Source organism: Oncorhynchus nerka, linkage group LG4 (assembly GCF_034236695.1).
Source record: "Oncorhynchus nerka isolate Pitt River linkage group LG4, Oner_Uvic_2.0, whole genome shotgun sequence".
Classification (NCBI taxonomy): Eukaryota; Metazoa; Chordata; class Actinopteri; order Salmoniformes; family Salmonidae; genus Oncorhynchus; species Oncorhynchus nerka.
The window spans coordinates 27,966,020-27,989,856 of record NC_088399.1 but is presented as its reverse complement, the minus strand read 5'-3'; the positions used below and the strand labels follow the sequence as shown (position 1 = coordinate 27,989,856).

At 43.4% G+C, this 23,837-nt stretch overlaps 1 protein-coding gene across 2 annotated transcripts in view; it reads left to right on the top strand.

The window, feature by feature from the left end:
• pik3r1 (phosphoinositide-3-kinase, regulatory subunit 1 (alpha)) overlaps nucleotides 1-23,837 on the top strand; it is a 45,185-nt gene that overhangs the window by 9,185 nt on the left and 12,163 nt on the right. Inside the window, exons 3-7 of one of the 2 annotated variants that reach the window (XM_029650518.2) lie at nucleotides 16,502-16,594; nucleotides 17,354-17,428; nucleotides 18,938-19,069; nucleotides 19,919-20,120; nucleotides 20,494-20,576. In XM_029650518.2, the coding sequence (XP_029506378.1) occupies nucleotides 16,502-16,594; nucleotides 17,354-17,428; nucleotides 18,938-19,069; nucleotides 19,919-20,120; nucleotides 20,494-20,576 (585 nt within the window). Of the gene's footprint in view, nucleotides 1-16,501; nucleotides 16,595-17,353; nucleotides 17,429-18,937; nucleotides 19,070-19,918; nucleotides 20,160-20,493; nucleotides 20,577-23,837 lie in introns of both variants that reach the window. The other variant, XM_029650512.2, reaches the window with a different exon arrangement.

The following is a 23,837-nucleotide window of genomic DNA, read 5'->3' as shown; positions in this document are numbered from 1 at the left end:
ATCGTAAAAACAGTATCTTATGCATTCTAAATTACCGCCCTTTTGGAAAAGGAAAATGCAATAAATATTTACTCTGAGCTGCGCTTTGGTAGGTTGGTGGTAGTCCTAGTCCTTTGAAGGATGTCTCTTCTGGTAAATTGGATACGTTGTAGTAACGCCGTTGTGTGGTAGACAAGATACTCTGTCTGTTCCTTCCTAACCCTCGTTTGCAGCTGCTGTTGCTAACTCAACGGCTAGGAGGTATCACTTCTGTAGTGAATAAGAGTTCAAAGTTCATACCATTCGCAACCAAAGCTCACGCTGATGTTTGCTTCGTTCTGTAGTTATTATCTGAACCATTCTGACATCGGACCGTCGTCCTCGGAACAGGAGGTTATATTGTCGTCAAGGCTTTATATAGGAAGGGAGAGGAGGGCGTGTTTGAAAAGTTTTATAGCCCAAGTCCCTTCACAGGGGCAGGCCACTGATTTGAGCAGAGCCCTACCTTATGAAAACCCAAATCTCACATTTTGGAAGCTAAAATCACATTTCATCCCATCACGAATAATTTCATATTCAAACATTTAAATTGAACAACAATTCCATGTGAATCCGATAACTCTGATGTGTAGACTTTCCACTGTAGAGTTTGTCATCTTATCATTGATGAGAATGTCTCAGATGACACCCGAACTGACGTCATTAAGTACCACCGCATATGTTCAATTTGTCGGATTACCAGAATATAGTTAATTTCCCCCCACTTTCTGATGTTCCCAGAATCTCTGTTAACCAAGGGTTTTGCAAATGTATCAGTAGGGTAGAGAGAGGAAAGAGGGGGAAGAGGTATTTATGACTGTCATAAACCTACCCCAGGCCAACGTCATGACATCTTCTTAGATGATTGGACATTCAAACTACTGCCCAGTTTATTGCTAACCTGGTTAGCAGATGTGCGTCACAGATCTCTACGTATCCATCCTTCAATTGGGGCCTGTGGAAACCTGTTGCCTTGGAGTTTGAAAAAAGCAGAGGTGTTTTCAAGTCTCATTAATTGCAGAGAACGTAACATTTACAAAATGAAGGGTCCACACAATTGTCACAATCATGTTGTGTTTTTTGTCCCTCTTCTTTCATCATAGAGAATGGGTAAATTTATATTTTGCTTGTTTTTTTTATGTTGCTTACCTGGCTGTATGCTTTTTGGTCACGCTGAATGGAACGATTGCATCCTGTGAGGTTTCCAATGATGATTTGTTAGGAAGTGATGATTGCTAAACGGTTTACTACAATGTTTACTAAATGTCAGATTGGTGTAGCCTACGCGCCAACGTTTGCAAGTGAGCCATTTCCTTGACAGTTTATTTCTTTACATTAAGCCCAAGCAAGTCAGTTGACATTTTTTCCTTTTTCTTTCGATCCCAGCTTCAAACACTAGCTGAGAAAGGGGACTCGCATGGTGGGACTACAATGACATCTTTGATAACAAGTGGCAGTGCTCACATAGCCCCACTGAATGCTAACCAGGGCTGGAGGACAATGGGGCTTGGCTCCGGTCCAGTGCATTGTGGTGCTGTGCAGCACCTGGTACCAGCCCAGTGGTTGGACTGCTGGACCACTCCTCTTTGAAACTCCTCCTGGCCAGCATCAAGAAAAAAATTCATTTTGCTGTAGGCACAATATATATATTTTTTTACCGTCATGCTATTTTCTACTAACTAATCCATGTGAAATAAATGGGCCAGATCTGAACTGGAAGCCTATCTGTTTGCATTGGGTATATTTTTGGGGAGATTATTTTGGCCTGGCTAAGAAAATCTGCCATTCTGACCTTCTGTAATCAGTTTTTTTGTTGATATTCCGCTAACAAAAGATGACGAGAGCCATCTTCGTGTTGTGGAAAAGCCTCAAGTCAACGCGATTGCATATCACACATCACATATCATGTTTGACACCTTTGAAATGTCATTTTTTTGTTTCATGTTTAAAAATAAAAATAAAGTTAAACCGAAACAACCCGGGCTGTTTCAGGCAACACCGACACAATTCTATATGGCCACTCGAGGCTACAAGACTTTGTAAGTAGAAAGACATGCATCTTTAAAGATGCTGTGACGTATATTCAGGCTCTCTGACATTGCGTAGATCTGTCAGCTCACCTATACAAGAGGCTCTGGTGACCTGGTTTCCATTTCCTGTCCTTTGTGGTGCTATTGTGAAATTCTTTAGCTGGGGCTTGCAGGGTGAGCGAGGAGCCATATGTGAAGGGGGCATGTGGTGAATGGGCATGACTGTGGTTGAGTGGCAGCGCTGAGCCCAGAGCAAGTGTGAATGTAGCACCAGGAAAAGAAAAGTCTCTGTGTCACGGGAAGGGGGAGAGAGTGCTTAAGGCTGGGAGGGAGAAGTGTGGGAGGGAAGGGGCTGGGGAATGGGATTGGTGAGCTGAGTGATCAGGGCTGCAGACTGGCTGGCGATAAAGGAGAGGGGCTGGGAAGTGTGGAGACTAAGGCCTGGGGAGGCTAAGGGGCTGAGGAGGGCTCTGGGCTGGTTAGAGTCTTGTTGCTTCAGAGTGTGATTTATTGCCTGCCACTGAGGGATCTGGCAGATCCCCCTCTTTCTTCCTTTCCTCCAGTGCTTCAGCTTTTTTCCCTCTGACCCTCTTTTTTTAGTGTTTTGATAATGTTCTTGGAGTCGGTCCCTGCTGGGAGGGTGGGAGGGAGGAGAGCGTAGGCTTGGAAAGGGGCCTCTGCTCTCACTGAGCCACAGGGGTTTATTTCAGAGCAGCAGATGTGGATAGAGGGAAAGAGCGAAAGAGGGCTGGGCCGGGCTTGGAGAAGCATTCCGGTTCATTCCAGCTCCCAGTCTTTTTAAAACACCAGCATGCTGCTGCTCCTTTCCTAGGCCTCTCGACTGAGTCATGTAGCCAGCCAGCCAGCCTTGAAAAGAGGACCTTCACTCTGGGCCTGAAAACCACTGAGAAGAAGGAAGCGTCACTTTCAGGTCACAACTTCCATTCACCTATTTTGTCTGGCAGGCTCGAACCAGAAAATCTTCCTACTAACTCCTCCCTTGTAGAACATTTTAAATAGTGTTTCATGTGATCCTGGTGTTGAGGCCATTTTATGCAGCTGAGGTTGTTTATTATGTGACAAAACAGCACACTAGAATGTCCCTCTGTTTTATAACCAGCTATACTTGTCTGAGTTTTCTTTGTCACCACCAGCCTAAGTGGTGGGGACCAGCTGACAATAGTGCTGACTACTGTCATCATTCAATTGGATCGCTCATTGATACCATAACATATTCTAACTGCAATTCAATTGTGAAATCTCTCACATGGACAACGTTTGAATTTTGTGCGATGGTTAATAGCTTGCCTATAGGTAAAAAAAAAAAGAACATCTGTTTTGTGCTTTATTGCAGACGGTGTGGCCAAAGCCTAATTTCTGCTTCATGTGTATGCAACTATTAGCACACCATACATACCATAGTGTACCGTAATTGCTGGACTATTAAGCGCACCTGAATATAAACCGCACCCACTGAATTATAAAATAAATATGTATTTTGTACATGTCTAAGCCACAGGTGCCTACCGGTACATTGAAACAAATTAACTTTACACAGCCTTTAAACGAAACACGGCGTTGTAACAAAATTAAATAGGCTTTAACGAAACACGGCTTGTAACAAAAATTAAAACAGTAGCCTACCAAGAAAGTCATTGGTCACTATCTTCTTCCTCCTGTGCACTGAAACCACTGAAGTCATCTCCTTCGGTGTTGGAGTTGAATAGCCTCAGAATTGCTTCATCCGATGTTGGATCGTTTTCATTGTCGCTCTCATCACTTTCATCCGGAGGCAAATACCCCGCTGAGCTCATGCTGCCCCTTCAACACGCAGCAGTCCAGCCTTTCGAAACCTGTTGATGATAGTGGATTTTTTGACAATGCTCCACGCTGTCAGGACCCACTGGCAGACTTGACCATAAGATGCTCTTCGCCTGCGGCCCGTTTTAGTGAAGGATTTCTCCCCACTTGTCATCCAAGCCTCCCACTGAACAAGGAGCGACACCTTAAATGCACGATTTACACTGATATCGAGTGGTTGCAAATACTTTGGGCCATCTGCTTTTCTTCCCTCTGAAAGCTTTTGTTGTATTTTTGCACTGAGTCAGTTCCTCACGCTGCTGTTTCCAACGTCTTATCATCGACTCATTAAGGCCAAGCTCCCATGCAGCAGCTCTATTTCCTTTTCCAACAGCCAGATCGATCGCCTTCAACTTGAAAGCTGCATCATATGCATTTCTCAGTGTCTTTGCCATGATGAGGGTGACAAAATTACTACCGTAATCAGAATAATGGGAAGTTTGAGCGCGCTCGATTTACGTCACATTATGTGACGGTGCTCAGTTTTTTGGCGGCATGAATCTTGTGAAAGCGGGAAAAATCCATAAATTAGCCGCGTCATTGTATAAACCGCGAGGTTCAAAGTGTGGGAATAAAGTAGCGGCTTATAGTCCGGAAATTACGGTATATAGAAAAACAAAATAAAAATAACTACTCAAACTACACAGGAGCTTCTCATGTAAACCATATCGCACATAATGCTGAACACTTGATTTAATTAAACGATTCACATATGTGTGGACATTTCGGAAATAAGAGATTTTAATCTACATCCGCCTCTTTACACTGCAAAAATGAATAGGGCACTCTTTATATGGCTAACCCATCTTGCCTTGGCGTGCTACAGCAAGACTGGACACTATAATTCAACACAACTACACCAGTCGGAGAGGAGAGTGAACTAACTGTTAATGATTTTATGGTGAGTTCAGAGTAGAGAGCTAAATAAAGTGCAAAAAATGCACACTGACCATATACTGTTTTGAAGTGTCATAGATGGTCGTCGTGACAAATCATGGATGCTATGCTCAAATGCGTTAAGTGCTAAGAACATTCAACTCTATGGTAACGCTAACGTTACAGCCCTTTACGTGAAGCCCGCTAAACCTGGCCTGATTTATATTTGTTTTTTTTGATGGGTATTCCCCAAGCTTTGTCTTCAGAGACACAAAAAGAAAATGTAGGAGGTTACAAGGTAGCGCTTCATAGTTACATTTTGATGTATGGGTTGGCATTTGTCAGGGACTGGTCCAAATATTTCCAAGATGGCATAGCAGTTCAGACGTCTTTTGTCCTCGTCTTGTCGTGTCCCGTATATATATTTACAACTTTTTTCACATACATTTTTTTTCTTAAATTTTCCATCAACTCATCTTCAAAACACTCTCCTGCAACCCGCCTCACCAATTTATATTTATAAAAAAGTATTATTTACCTCAAGTCTGTAATCCTCCAAGGAGCTAGCCAGGAGCTAGCCAGGAGCTAGCCAGGAGCTAGTTCAGAAGCTAGTTAGCTTCTTTACTGGCAAATCGTTAGTATTCAGCTAACCACAGTTTGTGGTCATCAGCTATAATCAGCTATAATATTTATATCCACAAATCTCGGTTTACATTGGCGCCATGTTCAGAAATGCCTCCAAAATATCCGGAGTAATTACAGAGAGCCATGTCATATAACAGAAATCCTCATCATAAACTTTGATGAAAGATACATGTTTTACATATGATTAAAGATACACTTGTTCTTAATGCAACCGCTGTGTCAGATTTTTTAAAAACTTTACGGAAAAAGCATACCAGGCAATAATCTGAGACTGCGCTCAGAGGTACACAACATTTCTCCGCCATGTTGGAGTCAACAGAAATACGAAATTACATCATAATATATTCCCTTTGATGATCTTTCATCAGAATGCAGTGCCAGGAATCCTAGTTCCGCAATAAATCGTTGTTTTGTTCGATAATGTCCAGTCCAGGCGAACTCGGACGAAAACTTCAAAAAGTTATATTCCAGGTCGAATAAACTGGTCAAATTAAGTAGAGAATCAATCTTCAGGATGTTGTTATCATATATATCCAATAACGTTCCAACCGGAGCATTCGTTTTTGTCTACAGAGTAATGGAACACATGGTGATATCATGAGAAATGTGCCTGACCAGGAACTGGCATTCTGCCAGACCACTGACTCAAATAGCTGCCATCCGGCCCCACATCACACTAGAGGCTTCATTCCACAATCTACTGACTGTTGACATCTAGTGGAAGGCTTAGGAAGTGAGAACAGATCCATATCTTACTGGGATGTGAATAGGCGATGAGTTGAAAATCAACCAGCCCCAGAATTTCCACTTCCTGTTTGGAAGTTTGCCTGCCATATAAGTTCTGTTATACTCACAGACATAATTCAAACAGTTTTAGAAACTTCAGAGTTTTTTTTATATCCAATAGTAATAATAATAAGCATATATTAGCATCTTGGACAGAGTAGGTGGCAGTTCACTTAAATGTGAAAATGCACGCAATTCATCCAAAGTGAAAATGCTGCCCCCTATCCCATAAAAGTTAAACCATTTACAATGAAGATCTGTGAAGTTATTTGGATTTTTACAAATCATCTTGGAAAGACATGGTCCTGAAAAAGGTGCGTTTCTTTTTTTGCTGAGTTTATTTACCATATCATATGGAGATAGAAACATGAACCTTTTACCTTATCGTAGACATAAGACATTGCAAATGATTAAATCCTTCCAAAATATATTTTAAAAAACAAAACAATTTAGTTACGAATTGAACTTAAAATGATTTGATTCTTCACATGGGATGATTTCACTGAACAACAAAAGAAAGGGGCATATTGAATGATCCCCAATGATCCATCGCATCTCCCAAAAAATGTTTTCAACATACATTTGTAAAATGATAGTCTACAAACTAAAACTTTGGTTGTCTTCCTCTCAGGCTTCCATGTCTTCTCCCTGGACCTCCTCAATGTCCATCGGACTCTGGGGCCTCATCTTCACTGTCACTTTCCAACCTTGTTGAGGTCGGCACGTTGTCAGGCTCAAAAAGCCTCAAATTTGCCCGGATGGCCACCAATTTTTCAACCCTTGTATTGGTCAGCCTGTTGCGTGCTTTGGTATGTGTGTGTGTTCCCAAACAAGGACCAGTTGCGCTCTGAGGCGGCTGATGTTGGTGTGATTTGGAGGATGATGGAGGCAACAGGGGAAATAGCCTCAGATCCACAAAGTCCCTTCCACCAGGTGGCTGATGAGATATGTTGGCACAACTGCCATATTGCTATTGCATCTTCATCCCAAAGCCCTTGCTTGGAAGTGCACTTCACTATACAGCCAAGAACCTTGCCAAGTTGGCGAGACACGGTAGTGATGACACCATAGGTCTTGTTGATCTCTGCACCAGACAGGATGCTCTTGCCAGCATACTTGGGGTCCTACATGTACGCTGTGGTGTGCATGGGCTTCAGGCAGAAGTCTTCACCCTTTTTGATGTATTTCAGAACTGCAGTTTCCTCTGCTTGGGGCAACAGTGAAGTGGGCAGGACAGTAGGGATTTCTTTTCATACATCTGCAAGGAGAGTCTGAACATCAGACAGGATGGCATTGTCTCCCTCAATCCGTGCAATGGCTACTGCTATAGGTTTCAGGCTGCTTACCACTCTACCACAATACATCATCCAGGAGGATCCTCTTGATGGGGTTGTCCATATTGGCAGACTGTGATATGGCCATTTATTGGAGAGAATCCTTCCCCTCCAAGAGACTGTCAAACATGATGACAGCTGGGCAGCTTCAATGTGGTGCTCTTATTCTTCTCACTTTGTTTGGTGAGGTAACTTGATGACCCTTCACATACCTAACCATTTCCTTGGCTCTCTTGTAGTGTATCCATTGTTTTCAGAGCAGCACAGCCAATGGTTGTGATGTGAGGGTAGGACTCCACTACTTTAGACCAAGCAGCCTTCATGTTCGCAGAATTGTGTCTGTCACCAGTGCAAATACCTTCTGTGGTCCAAGGTCATTGATGACTGCCTTCAGCTCATCTGCAATGTAGAGACCGGTGTGTCTGTTGTCCCTTGTGTCTGTGCTCTCGTGGAATACTGGTTGAGTGGTGAAGATTATGTAGTTAATTATTCCTTGCTCACGAACATTCAACCAACCACCAGAGATGATTGCAATACAGTCTGCTTTCTCTATGATTTGCTTGACCTTCACTTGAACTCTGTTGAACTCTGCATCCAGCAAATTAGTAGATAAAGCATGTCTGGTTGGAGGGGTGTATGCTGTGCGAAGAACATTCAGAAATCTCTTCAAATACACATTGCATGTGAGCATCAGAGTTGAACCAGTTGCATACACAGCTCGAGCAAGACATTCATCAGCATTTCTCTGACTACGTTCCTCTGACTACTTATGATTCCAGGAGAACCGTGAGCTATTGATATCGATAAGGTGTCTGATTCATCATGATTTGGCATGGTATTTACAAATTTACCCAACTTTTCCTTCTACATTAGCTGCAGTGAAATGTCTCCACACATCAGATAGTGCCCGTGGCATTTTCCTGTATAGATTAGAAAAAAATGAGTAAAAAACCCTAAATACAACTCCATGTATAGATGGTTAAACCTCTTATGGATGATGCGAATTTTCGCAGCTTTTTGTTAAAAATCGCGCAACATTTCAAAGTCCTGCTACTCATGCCAGGAATATAGTATATGCAAATGATAAGTATGTGTGTATAGAAAACACTCTGAAGTCTCTAAAATTGGTTAAATCGTGTCTGTGGCTATAACATAACGTGTTTAGGAGTAAAAATCCCTCGAAAAACTGTTCTCCAAAAACACAAAAAATATATTAATCCGCCAGTCAATGTATTGTTTAAGGCGACTGCAAATACATGAAGATGCCCTGTAAACGCCTACAGCTTCCACACGATGTCGCCAGTGCTGGCATTTCCAGCAGACTTAATCCTTGGTTGTATGACGTTTTGGCCTTTCCTGTTTTAGTCTCTCCACAGGATGTTGTTAAAATGGAAAAGATGGACGCTGATTTCAAGACTAGCTGCTATCGAATACAGATCGCCCCGTGATGAATTGTATAGATTATTAACGTTTATTAATACCTAAAGTTGGTTTAGAAAAGTAGTTTGAAGTGATTTGTAAAAGTTACACACGGTAAACCATCGTTTATCTAGTCATGGTTGGTTTCAGTGCATTCCTCTGGAGTTTTGCAACACAGCCAAACGTCATTGTTTTTTTTGCGGGGAGTATTGACCGAAGTGAACTGATTTGAAGACAACGAGCAATGACTACCTTGCGCACCAATAATTTTAGCAAAGCTTCGTTGATTGACTGTATTTCTGCCCGATGACCACTGATCTTCTTGAAATCTAGCTGGGTAGATAGCCAATGAGCTGAGGTAAACGCCAGTATGTAATGGTTTTGGGTTGGACTACCATTCCTTGTTTGTAAATGCATGCGTAACGAACTCCATTCTCGCCTTGACTATCAGAGGAGTTAATGTGACGCTACGCACAGCAGTATTTTGGAAAGTTGTATTTTCAACGATTTCATTGAAGACATCATGGCGAATAAATCAGGAAAAGTGAAGTCATAGTATACAGATTTGTACCAGATTATAGAATAGATTGATCGAGAAAGTGAGACAGATTTTTTTGTATGAGGAATCTTTGAGTGTTATGATTCAAACAGGAGCTGAGGAGCTGTTTCTGCAAGGACAGGACATACTTCTGGACGGGTAAGTGCTAATGCCGTTTTATGAAATATATAATATATAAAAAAATATTTGCAATGAAATGTGTTGTATATGTGTGTATATATATTTTCCATGTCAGATATATACAGTGGGGCAAAAAAGTATTTAGTCAGCCACCAATTGTGCAAGTTCTCCCACTTAAAAAGATGAGAGGCCTGTAATTTTCATCATAGGTACACTTCAACTATGACAGACAATGAGAAAAAAAAATCCAGAAAATCACATTGTAGGATTTTTAATGAATTTATTTGCAAATTATGGTGGAAAATATGGAGTAGAACAGCAAACACACACACACACACACACACACGGCCTCTGCTACTCCTCTCCATTTCCATATGAAATAGCCATTTTGTGCTGTTCAGGGGAGGGCAGGCCCACAACAATGGCCGGAGTTGAATGGAACAGCACTTCACATTAGTGACTGTTCCCTCTGCTCTATACAATACATATTTGTTTATTTTATGTGATGATAAAAGGCTCATACATTACAAATATTTTTTAAATGTTTTCTTTCACAGTGATAGCGACTCCGACTGGGAGCCCCCGGTGCCAGGCTGCCCGCTCTACCTCTGCCCCCTCTACTCCTGCCTCCAGTGGTGTTCATATGCCACAGTTCATTACTGCAGGCATGACTGTGCCTCAGGGCCAAAAGGGCACAGCATGGAGGTGTCGTTGTGTTCTGTGTCGCATGACCTGTACCACTTGTTCAGTTTGCCTCTGCTTTACATCAGAAAGAGACTGCTATGGGACACGGCACAGGCAGCAAAATATTGTGTAGAGGACTTCCAAAGGGTGTACTGTTTAAAAAAAAAAATTCGAATGAATTTTGTGTGTGTGTGTTAGAATTGCTTTTTGATATGTTGTATATAGTTATAGGTCATTTCACCAATTCGGCCACTTGGGTACATTTGGGCAACTTGTGTGGGACACCTGGGTGACTTCATGCTAAATGTCATGTAGCTCACCCATTCCTGAAGTTATCTGTCTGAAACCTTGCACACCTACAGTTGCCCTCTTGTGTTATTATCCCCAGCATCCTATCTGACTGTGGCTATTCTAGTACATGTGAAAGATGATGCTACAACAATAAAAAACAGAAAACGTATGCTCTTTCTTTCTCTTTTCTTCCACCAGATCTACTGTGTTATATTCTCTTACATTCAATTAACATTTCCACAAAATTCAGAATGTTTCCATTCAAATGATACCAAAAATATGCATATACAGGCAGTTAGATTAGGGTATGTCTTCAGGTGGAAATTGAGAACAAGGGATGCAGCCATAAGAGGTTAACAAAAAATATATTCATCCCACCCAGTACTGTAATCAAAACTTACCAGAAAGCATGTAGTCCTTGGCTCAGACAGTGTCATAGTGTGGGCTCAATAGCATCTCATTAGTGTGAAAGATCTTGAGAATCATCTGTACATGTGATGGAAGAATGCACTGTGCATGCAGATGTTTCAATTCCATTGAATTGGGGATAGTTTAACCAAATATGCCACAAGACCTAGAATTGCCTTGTGTATCCCACAAAAAAAGGTTCACTGTTATAAGCAACAACAACAAAAACTGAATTTAAGCAAAATTCCCCAAATTCCAGGGCTTAACTTCTCATGGAAAATATCTGGGAAAATTACAGAAATTTACTGGAAAGTTTGCAACCCTAACTGTGATCTGGATCTATCACACTAGCTATATCTGTTTATCAAAGTAGACTGCAGACACCTCCCTCTTCTGTACTGTAGTGGTTTTTCATAATGGCTAAACAAAGGTAGATGAAGTTTGGTTCTTATATCTAATAATGGGAATGCTTTGGACTTTATTGATTGAATCAATTGATGTAGGCCTAAAACAAACAGCGGCCTGGATGGCAATGGTTGTCGTCATTATTTGTCTAATTTCTTGGTGGAATCTGTAATGCTGAGTCTTGAAATTGTACATTATGATACTGGTTTATTATAAACATTCAGTTGAACCAAATATTTTGCACAAAGCACCAATTCATAATTTTTTATCTTTAATTTTTTTCTGCCAGTGTAGCAACAGGCTATTCATTGGTTCTGTGAAGTGCATGCGTTGCTATTTACTCTCTGCAGGGGGAGACATAGTCTCACTTTTCTCATGCCTGCAGTCCCATTTCATGTGTCCAAACTCAAGGCTTCTCCATGTTATATAGCCTATTTCACATGCAATACACTGCATGCTAAAGTAGGAAAAAGCCACACTGACCTGTGAAATAAATATTGTTTTAACAAAGTGTCAACTGCTGAGGACAGAATTTTTTTTATACCCAGTTGCCCCTTGAACTAAATGGACTCAAGTCACACATCGAACACTATGGCTGCTCTACTGGTCATCAGTTTTCAGTCACACTTATTCCACAGAACCTCTTCCCCAGAAGAAAATAAATACTAGAACCTATGAAAATGCTGGTTACATGACCGGGACCTTACATTTAATAGAGGTGTGCGCTATCTTTAGTCTGTTTTTGGTGTTCCTGGCCTGGCCACAGCCGTTACTGGAGTTTACAGGTACCGTTTGAACTGGGGAGAGAGTGTTCCCTCCGCCGACGCCTGCCGCACCACAGCACCAGTGGCAGCTGCGTTGACTTCCTCAACCTGTGGTTGACTGACTGGCTGACTGAGCTGATGCCTTCTGGGATATTATGAGGAATCCTGCAAATAATAATAATGCAGGCATAGAATAATGTTCTAATTTTTTTAAACTGTGGGAGAGAAGGCGCTGAAATCTGCAGAAGGACTAACCGTACCTGTATGTTTGCATTCTTTGTTCGCTCTTTGCAGAGCAAAGGAGCGAAAGCAAGTGAAATGGATAAACCAGTTTATCTGGTTGCCTCTCTCTCGTTCCCCCTCGCTTTCTGCTGCCCCTCTCTCCCCGCCCCTCTCTCTCTCGCGCGCACTCTCGCTCGCCGCCCCTCTCTCTGTTTCGCCACTCTCGCTCGCCGCCCCTCTCTCGCGATGTTCCCCAATGCTGGAAGGGAGTCCACCAAGTGTAAAAAGTTTGGGAACCCCTGTTCTAGTCCAGTTGGACTTAATGGTGCCAACAGATATGGCAGGTCTGCTTCTAGTGCCTAAGCAACTTTGCAGTATTTTGTTTTTTTGTGTTATTTCTTACATTATTAGCACAGAATTCTTTTTGATATTACATACAGCCAGTAATAACTTTTGGATATCAGAGTGGCGGTAACTCACCAGCATTACGACCAGGAATACGACTATCCCGAATTGGATCCTTTGTTTGTACCCCCCAGGGCAATTTTACTTATTCCAGAGGCTGCTCCAAAGCACCTCTGGCAGAGATGTATTCGGAGTGGACTTCTAGTCTGACTCAGGAGGCGTGCACACCATCCACCGCTTCGGGTATATTACTCGCTAATGTTCAGTTTCTGGATAATAAAGTAGATGAGTTCAGGGCGAGGATCTACTTCCAGAGAAACATCAGGGATTGTACCATACACTGTTTCACAGAAACATGGCTTTGTCCATACAGCCAGCTGGGTTCTCAGTACATAGCGCAGACAGAAATAATGAATTCTCTGGGAATATGAAAGGCGGGGGTGTATGTTTCATGATTAACTACTCATGGTGTCATTGTAATAACATGCAGACACTCAAATCATTTTGTTTACCCGACCTAGAATACCTCACAATCAAATGCTGACCGCATTACCTCCCAAGAGAATTATCTTTGGTTATAGTCACAGCCGTGTATATTCCCCCTCAAGCCAATACCACGACTGCCCTCAAAGAACTACACTGGACTTTATACACACTGGAAACCACATATCATGAGGCTGCATTTATTGTTGCTGTAGATTTTAACAAAGCAAATTGGAGGAAAATGCTATGGAAGTTCTACCAACACGTTGACTGTGGTACTCGCTTTGGAAAAACATTGGACTGCTGCTACTCAACATTTTGAAATGCCTACAAGCCCCTCGCCCTCCCTTAGGCAAATCTGATCATGACTCTATTTTGCTCCTCCCTTCCTATAGCACGGGTACTTCCTGTTTGAGTTTCTGCCTAAGGTCTATTCAACGCTGGTCTGACCAATCAGAATCCAGGCTTCAAGATTGTTTTAATCACACTGACTGGGATATGTTCCGGGAAGCCTCTGAGAATAACGTTGACAAATACACAGATACGTTGACTGAGTTAATCAGGTGTATAGGAGATTGTGTACCCACTCTGACTATTAAAACCAACCCAGACCAGAAACTGTGGATAGATGTTTTAGCAATCGCGCAAAACTGAAAGAAGGAACCACCGCATTAAACCATGGCAAGGTGACTGGGAATATGGCCGAATACAAAAAGTGTAGTTATTCTCTGGTAAGGCAATCAAACAGGAAAAAAAGTGGAGTCGCAATTCAACGGCAGACACGAGATGTATGTGGCAGAGTCTACAGACAATCATGGACTACAAAGGGAAAATCAGCCACGTTGCGGACACCGGCATCTTGCTTCTGGACAAGCTAAACACCTTTTTTTCCGGCTTTGAGGATAACACAGTTCCATCGATGTGGCCTGCTACCAAGTTCTTCTCTGTGGCCGACTCCTTCTCTGCGCCCTCTCGCTTGCTCGCCGCCCCTCACTCTCTCTCTCGCTCGTTCACTGCCCCTCGCTCTCTCTCTTGCTGCACCTCTGCCTTCATTAGATCCCTTCTGCTCTGTTTCTTGGTCTCGTGGCAGTGCCTCATGGAAATCACCAACTGATCGGCCCGAACATTTGTCATTTTCTGTGTCACTCGACACCGGCCCGTCGGCATTGGAACTATCAGGTCGCGCAGATGGTACTGAGAAACAACTTTATCTTCCCCCTCCCTGTTTCACTCACAGGGCTGCTATGGATAGAGTAAATATACACAGTCCCAGATACAGGACACATTGAATAGTACTGCGGTTTGAGGGAATATCCACCGACCAATCTTTTTTTTCCCCCCTGTTACTTAGAGTCATAGTATCTATGTATATTATATCGTAGAAAATAATATTGTGGAAGCTGATATAGGTCTACTCAAAACTCTGATACTAAAATCAGTGTGTGTCTCTGTACAGATGAGCACACAGAGGTAGCATTTCACTTTTAAGAATACAATGTATCTTACTATAGTTATCACAATAGTAAATGCAGTCTTATCTATAATCTAGGAATGCTAGAATGTGATTGTAGATAAGTTGAAAAAAATAGAACATGATGATTGTATCTAGGTCTAGCTAGGCTTGTTGTTCTGCATATTTACTTTTAGCAGCACTGAGGCCAGGTGTAAATTTAGCCCCAGGTTGTGAAGTGAGTTTCCCAGAAGCGGGAGGCCAATGCAGGCAGGGCTTTGGCAGTAGAGGGACAGCAGTGTAGGATGTCTGTCTGGGTAGGAAGGTTACACTTCCAAGTCATGCAGAGGTGGCACTGGATGCCTAGCTCTCTATTTGGGGAAATGTTGCTGTTCCAGTACCTCAAAGTTCATTGCTTCTGAGAAAACGACTCGCTTTCTGGTCCGTGTGGTGCGGTCCACACTGTGTCTTGAAGATGACGGTTGTCTCTTTAGCCTACACAGGGTTTAGCGTGTTTAGTGGCTGAAGGTCTTTCTCCCTGCTAATCCAGTTGGTTCACATACAACCGGACAGCGTTATCCACAGCGTTTGGTGCGCTAACAAGGACATAACGTTAAAATATGGCAGATCATTGTTTAGGCAAGCAAAATAATAATCTCCTGGGGGAGAGAACGTTTCCAGGCTAAAGACCAGTGTTTATGCGTAGATGGCTACTCTAGATGCCTGGTTTTGTGCCAGTTTACAAAAAAGGGTAGAGCAAAATAATTGACATTTGTTTGTTAAAAACAATAGGATAAATACACATGTAGGCAATGCCACTACATTGCCTTAATATTGGAACCCTTTGAAATCTTCTGAGATGTAGAGCATCTAACATAAATAAATACATCTCTTAATTAGTGAAATAAAGGGAAACCGTGAAAGGGGCTCCATTCATGGTCGTCTGCGTTTGAAACTGCAGACTGAAATCCTCAAACAGTTGGCCCTTTCAGAAAGGTGCTCTTTCAAAATAACCTTTTTGCAAATCCAAATAAAATTGGTGCCAGCCCACATACCCTTTCATGTCCACACCTGGATGCTAAGATCTAATGAAAAAAGTGGGGTGGGGGGGGGGCAAAGCCTCAGACCTGGCTTGCCTCATGCATATCACATGGTGTTTGCTTAGCCCCTTGGTCCACCCCAACGCTACCTTCATGGTATCCTACTGCTCGGCACCTCTCCGACCTGAATCGTTCGGTTGTGCACAGTTGCCTTTTTGTCTCTCCATCGGTCCTTTGGTCTGGTGTCTGCAATACCTTTTGAAGTAGCGCTCCAGTCCCAAATCTCCCTTCCTGACCATTTTTAAAAGGCGTACCATGTGAATGCATTGCAACGTGGGATTGATATATTAATAGGCTGCCTGAGGGCGAGGGGTGTGGGTGGAGACCATGGTGGTGGGATTGAAGTGGAGGCCCAAAATTGACCCCTTTGTGTCGTGTTAGACAGGGTTGGAGGAATTGACTCCGTTGCCTATAACCATCCAGGGCTTGGTTAAACCAGGATCGGGCAATTTTAAGTTAATATACTGCATTTCAATGCACTTCCTGAAATGTTGAAATAAAATTAACCCTCAACAACTTATCCCCTTTCCTCTCTCACTCTTTGTTAGCCTCCATAATTGTTATCGATTGAATCCTAAAACTACCTTTTTTAAATGGAAATGACTTACTGAACCGCTATTCCTCTCTTCTCTCGTCTTCCAGGCTCCGCCCTCCTGGACCTGACAGAGCAGTTTGCGCTCCCAGAGACCGCTCCTCCCATGCTGGCCAAGCTGCTGGAGGCCATCGAGAAGAAAGGTGCACTGGCCTGTACACAATGGACTAGCACACATCCACACTGGTCATCTAAACATTTCCTAGATTTATATTCTAGAAGATCCACCCCTCGTGTATCAACATGGTTTCAGTTACTTATGTAATTATTTATTTAACCTTTATTTTGACAAGAAGTCATGCTGAGATAAAGGTCTCTTTGGTCTGAAGAGCCCTGTAATTACAATAATATTCCAAAATCTATACACTATGAAAAGCAGAACAGTGATACAAAACACAATCATAGAAAACAAAACACATTCAAAGTAATTAATCAGCTGTCTGAATTTCCCTAGAGTAGGGCTTTCTAACCCTGTTCCTGGAGAGCTACCATCCCGGTAGATTTTCGCTCCAACCCTATTAATCTAGTGCTCCTGATTTCCACACTTAGCTGGTTGATAAGATGAATCACGTTAGTTACAACTGGGGTTAGAGCGAAAACCTAAAGGGTAGCTCTCCAGAGGCATCATAATATCCAATTTGAGAGAGTTTGGGAGGATATTCCACAAGTAAGGTGCAAAGAAACTAAAAGCAGGTTTACCTAACTCAGCGGAGATCGAAGGGATCTTCAGTGTTAACCTCCCTGAAACTAGGTCTGGTAGCTTGTAGTGCGCTTTATTCCCTGAATGTTTTTATACTTAAATAAATCGGAAGACCTTTTTATAGTGATTTTATGACTTTCTAGTAATTTAAGTAGTTGCATCTAAGCTAGTGGCTTATCATGTGCTGCTTGATTCTGTGTAGGTCTGGACAACCCAACGCTGTACAGGACCTTCACAGCCGATGGTGGACTGGATGTTAGACAGTGCTTTGACACTGGTGAGCAGAATTCATGTTTATCACTTACAGTGCATTCGCAAAGTATTCAGAACCCTTGACTTTTTCCACATTTTGTTATGTTACAGCCTTATTCTAAAATGTATTAAATTGTTTTTTTCCTCGTAAATCTACACACCTACCTCAATGACAAAGCAAAAAGGTTTTTAGAAATAGCACATTTTAATTAAGTATTTAGACCCTTTACTCAGTACTTTGTTGAAACACCTTTGGCAGTCTTCTTGGGTATGACGCTACAAGCATGGCCTGTATTTGGGGATTTTCTCCCATTCTTCTCTGCAGATCCTCTCAAGGTCTGTCCGGCTGGATGGGGAGTGTCGCTGCACAGCTATTTTCATGTCTCTCCAGAGATGTTTGATCGGCTCTGGCTAGGCCACTCAAGGACATTCAGATACTTGTCCCGAAGCCAATCATGCGTATTCTTGGCTGTGTGCTTAGGGTCGCTGTCCTGTTGGAAGGTGAACCTTCGCCACAGTCTAAGGTTCTGAGCGCTCTAGCGCAGGTTTTCATCAAGGATCTCTGTACTTTGCGCCATTAATTTTTCCCTTGATCCTGACTAGTCTCCCAGTCCCTGCCGCCGAAAAACATCCCCACTGCATGATACTGCCACCACGATGTTTCACCGTAGGGATGGTATTGGCCAAGTGTTGAGCGGACACATTCAGGTCAGAGTTCAATCTTGGTTTCATCATACCAGAGAATCTTGTTTCTCATGGTCTGAGAGTCCTTTGTGTCCCTTTTGGCAAACTCCAAGCGGGCTGTCATGTGCCTTTTTAGTGGGGAGTGGCTTCCATCTGGCCACTCTACCATAAAGGCCTGATTGGTGGAGTGCTGCAGAGATGGTTGTCCTACTGGAAGGTTCCCCCATCTCCACAGAGGAACTCTAGAGCTCTGTCAGTGACCATCGGGTTCTTGGTCAAGGTCTTGGATGAGTCTTGGTGGTTCATAACTTCTTCCATTTAAGAATGATGGAGGCCACTGTGTTCTTGGGGACCTTTAATACTGCAGAAATGTTTTGGTACCCTCCTCCAGATCTGTCTCTCGACACAATCCTGTCTCGGAGCTCTATGGACAATTACTTCGACCTCATGGCTTGGTGTTTGATCTGACATGCACCGTCAACTGTGCAAACTTTTATATAGACATGTGTGTGCCTTTGCAAATCATGTCCAATCAATTGAATTTACCATAGGTGGACTCCCAAGTTGTAGAAACATCTGGATGATCACTGGAAACAGGATGCACCTGAGCTCAATTTCGAGTCGCATAGCAAAGGGTCTGAATAATTATGTAAATAAGGTATACATTTTTTGCAAACATTACTAAACCTGTCATTATGGGTTCTACAAAATGTGGAAAAGTCAAGGGGTCTGAATACTTTTCGAATGCACTGTATATCCACCCAAATTCAATGTTATTTGACTTTGTGTGCAATTTTTTGGGGGGAAAAAACAGTTTGACTTTGAGCTAATTGTGTGTGGTTCTATTCAGATCCTCCGTCAGCAGACCTGGACCAGATGGACCTGCAGATGCTGTGTGACGGTCTACGTCGGTACCTGCAGGATCTTCCCCAGCCTGTCATACCACCGGCCATCTACACTCAGCTGGTCCACACCGCCCAAGGTACTCACACACACACACACTGTGACTGTAACACAGCCATACACTCATCAGAGTACACCACATGATGTACACACAATCACAAAACCAATATTCTATAGCACCTACTGTTTCCTTAATGTCAATGTTCTACTAGAAAATGGGTCATATCCAAATCAGCATGTCGGTTAGAGGTTGCTGTTCATTCAATTTGTTTGTTGCTCTCAGCAATCACTTTCAGTGGAACGTGCCTCAACCCAAAGGTACGGTGTCTAGTTAATTATTGGCCTACAGCAGCAGTCCTAACCTAATCTACCACTGGCCGGGCTGCTGAACACTCTGTACCTTGGAGAGGGAACCCACAGTACCTAGAGCTAGTGTCAATATCTACACACACACACACACACACACAGCAGGTTTGCTTTAGCACGGAAGAACATAAGACAGAGATATCTCAGAGTAATCTTTTTGTCACATGGCCAGAAACAGGATCTCTGTTGTTAACTTATACAAGTTTATCTCAGTGCTAGCCAATCACCTGTACCTTGCACTCCACTCATTGTTGAGCACACACAATCTCAATGCGGTTGTCTAACCCACAGGGCTCCTTTTTCTGCCACCCCATTGGTCGAAGGGAAGTCTGCTAGCACCTCTGTAGCTTTAACTGCGGGAGCTTTTTGAAGGGTTTTGTTAGTGCGTAGCCTGCAGCACACATTCAAAGTCATACATGTGTGGTAATGCAATGTGTATATCTCCCTCTGTGATCTCTATCAATGAATTTGTGCGTAACCTGCGTAAGTGTTAGCACATAGAAACATGTGTATGTATGACATACCTCCCTTTCTGACACCTGTGTGTGTTTTGATCCCACAGAGGTGCAGAGCCCCAAGGAGTGTGCCCAGCTGCTGCGTCGCATCGCCAGCACACCCAGCCTGCCAGCCCAGTACTGGCTCACCTTCCACTGCCTGCTGCGCCACTGGTCCCGGGTGTGCCACAACGCGCCCAAGAACCTGCTCAGCTCCCGCGCCCTGGGGGAGATCTTTAGCCCCGTGCTCTTCAGACAGCAGGCTGCCAGGTGGGTGCAGGAGAGAGAGGAACTGGCACTCACAGACAGGTGTGCACAGACAGCCAGACACTTTTTATATACTCAAGGAAACACACTCTCAGGCAAGCAGCCTACACACACACACACACACACACACACACACACACACACACACTCTCTCACTGACACACACATTTGCAGTGAAAGGATTTAGGTTTGGAAGATTTTCTATTTGCCAGCTGTGCTGTTGCAATTAAAGCAGCCATGCTTGAAGTCCCATCAGTTAGAGAATGACAAAGATGGAGCAAGATCATGCACACATTAATCACAACAGCAGGGCCAGTCAGCTGGCCTGAGAATCGCTGACTCTATTTTACTTTCTTTTTTTTCACTCTTTCATCAGCTGCGAGCCTAGCCCAGATGCTCACATCAAGATCATTGAGACCCTTGTGACTAGCGAATGGACAGAAGCACAGGCGGCTCCAGGTTTGAAACACACATTGTCCTTTTCTGTTATTCGTCATCTGTTAAATTTCTGGTTGGGGGTGTATGCAGAGATACAGAACAACTATATTTAAAGCAATATGACTGCCCATCTCTTCCTCTGTGAAATTATTTACACTCACGTACTGTACTTTGTTATTGAGGGGCATTGAGAGAATGGCCCAAGTGCATATATTAAGACTGCAGTGGCGCTAAGCCCATGGTAGTTACTGACTGACTGAGTGCGGGAGCCGAGGGGAACAGCAGGGAATCTGGGCTGATCTTAGCCCGTAGTGCCACACGGGGGCTCGCACTCTAGCAGTAGCACAGAGCACAGGATGTACTGGCTGCATTGCATGGGAAAAAGCCTCCATTGTGGGGCAAAAGCTGCCCCATCGCATACCTGGCTGGCTCCATTTATTACAGCTTTAGTTAAGGTTTTCTGCACTTGTTTCAAAGGCTTTATTGTTATATGCCTGTCAATGTTTGTAAATTGGCTGCAATTAGCCTGTCTTCATTTATAAACCGGGTAGTTTGGATCCTGGATGCTGATTGGCTAAAACACCATTCCACCCGTCTGTATATCAACAATATCATGGGTATGATGCAAAAATCCACGTTTACTGTTCTATTTGAAGTATCACTACACTGTTTTTGATATATCACAGCAAATGACAAAAGAAAATAAATAATGGTTTTATTAAACACATTATTTATCCTTGCTTCTAGCCTAGAATTTGGCTTGCATAACAACAAGAACAACCCTTTGTCGTGTTATATTGGCCATATACCACCCCCTCTGACCTTATTGCTTAAATATCAGCCTTTAATTTAGAATAGCTTAATTTTTTCCCTCACATTTATAACGCAATCTTTAATACCAGAATCTTGGCTTGGCTGTGTTTGTCACACATCTTTCATTGTGACTTGGCGATGGAACCTGCAGAGCATTCTTCTGGGATGGGAGGAACTAGCTTGACTCATCAAAACAGTTGTGCAAATTGCAGACTTTTTTATTGTTAACCCATGGTAGTCTCTCAATGATGGGGTCTAAAACGGTATTGTGTAAAAATGGGTTGTTCATTTTTGGTTTGTAGCCCAGGATAGAGCATCCATCCTCTCGAGCAGGAAATCAGTGGCGTGTTGAGATCAAAGTGAAAGTAGTTGAGGTTACAGGGCTCTAGGTGAATTCCATCCTACATGTGCTGTGCAGTGAAGTAGGCTACCCTTGATTAATTATGTAAGACGTTATACTGTGGCCAGAAATGCACAAACTCAATTTTGAACATTAGATCAATTCAGGCCATGAAGGAATAATACCCTATATTGTATTTTTTTTTAAAGCTATAAAATGTGATTTTATTTTTCATTTAACCAGTTACCCTAGCATTCTCTAGACTCCAGCAGGCCGGATGGTGTGGGACTGCAGAACGTTTGCGTGGCACAGTTGGCTTTTTACAGTCGCTAGTTAAAACTGCTTTTGGTGGGCAGGCCCAGTGCCGGGCTGTGACTGTTAAAACGTTTTATTACCTGTTTGGGACTATTTATAACATGGGCCGCTGTCAGGAGTTCGCACCTGCTGGAGCAATGGGCCGACGGGGATGGAGGCTAACTGACGGGGAGGCTGGCCGGGCGGGGAATGGCAAGCTCAACACCGCAAGCTTTGACTCTTCTCTTTCTGCTGAACCAGCCAGGTTCCTTCCTGTGTGAATGAACACTCGTATGCTCACACACACAAACATACTATGTTCCATGTACAGACACACACACATATACACACACGCCAGGCAGGTTGAACCTGGGAGGGGAGCCATTTGGTGATCAGTTGTGTCAAATTTGACCCGTTTAACATCACCTGTGTTTGTCTTTGAGAGCATGGGAGACTTTCTACGAAAGCGTGTTTATGTTTACTGTCTGCACATGCGTGTTTCTCTGAATAATAACCTGCCTGTGTGTGAGTGTCTGTGTGCCTCCTCCCAGTTACTGGGGGCCTATTTTAAGTAATCAGCCAAAGGCCTACTTAGCTTTAGTTGGCTGGAAACTGGGTCTGTTCCACAGAGCACCTCTTGTTAGCCCAGCGGCTGCTCCTACTTCCTTGGGCCACAATCCTCCCCCTCTAACCCCCCTCCCTCCACACATCCCTCCCAGCACCAAAGTGCCCAGCTCAGCAAATATCTGAACCTGTGCGAGTTAATCATAAGACTGAACACTCTCCCTACTCCCTTCCTTTCAAACACGGAGAGGGACACGCACAAAGACTCGGTCGGCACTATGGCCAGGTTTCAGAGTGGGCATGCAGGGCCAACACCGGGACAGCAGCTCAGCTAATCATTAACCAATCAGCGGCCCCAACAAGCCCAGAGAGAGAGAAAGAGGAGAGGGGCTATAGGGTAGTCGGGTGAGGATGGGGGGTGGGTTGGGAGAGTGAGAGGGAGTTGAGAGAGAAGGGGTGTGAGGAGGGGTAGAGCAAGGGGAGAGGAGAGGGGTGGGTAGAGAGAGAAGGGGGAAAGAGAAGGCAGGTAGAGAGAGAAAGTGGGAGGTAGAGAGCAAGAGAGAGAGTGGGAGACTGGGGTGGGTTAGCGAGGGAGAGAGGGGTGAGGTAGAGCGAGAGAGGTACAGAGAGGCACGCTTCCCTCCCTCTCTCACACCACCTGCGCCAGACCAAGGAGTAAGCAAGGCAGTCAGGAAAGCAGAGCAGGAAAGCAAGCTGTCGCATGCTGCACCTGCCTCCCAAGAGTTACCGGATTACCTGGATTTCATTAAGTACTGCGGAACGGGCTGTCATCTTCCCTGAGAACTAAACTAAAAGAATCCAGATAAAGCCACAGAATGGAACTTTTCAGGAGGACTTGAGTGTTCGATCTGTTTGGATTTTGTACATTGTTTTGGGGGGAACGAAACAAAGTTCATAGTGGAGACACCACTGGTGCCTTTACCAGAACATGCACAACTTGCAACGTGAGTTTGAGATCTTGAATCTTCACAAATCTGATACATTAAAATCTTAAATGTTTATTGCTAATGCAAGGGCTTCAGCTAAACCTTTAGACAGAGATGAATAGGCCTGATACATTTTTTTTTAAATAACTGTACTTGGCAACATGGGACAGGAATGAGACTGACAGATGTATATATACAAAAATGTATATATATATATATATATATATATATATATATATATGGCCAGTCTTCTAGAGCTGTCAAGAGAACAGGATCTTTCCTCTGTCACTGTCTCTCTATCGCCGTCTGTCTGTCGCCGTCTCT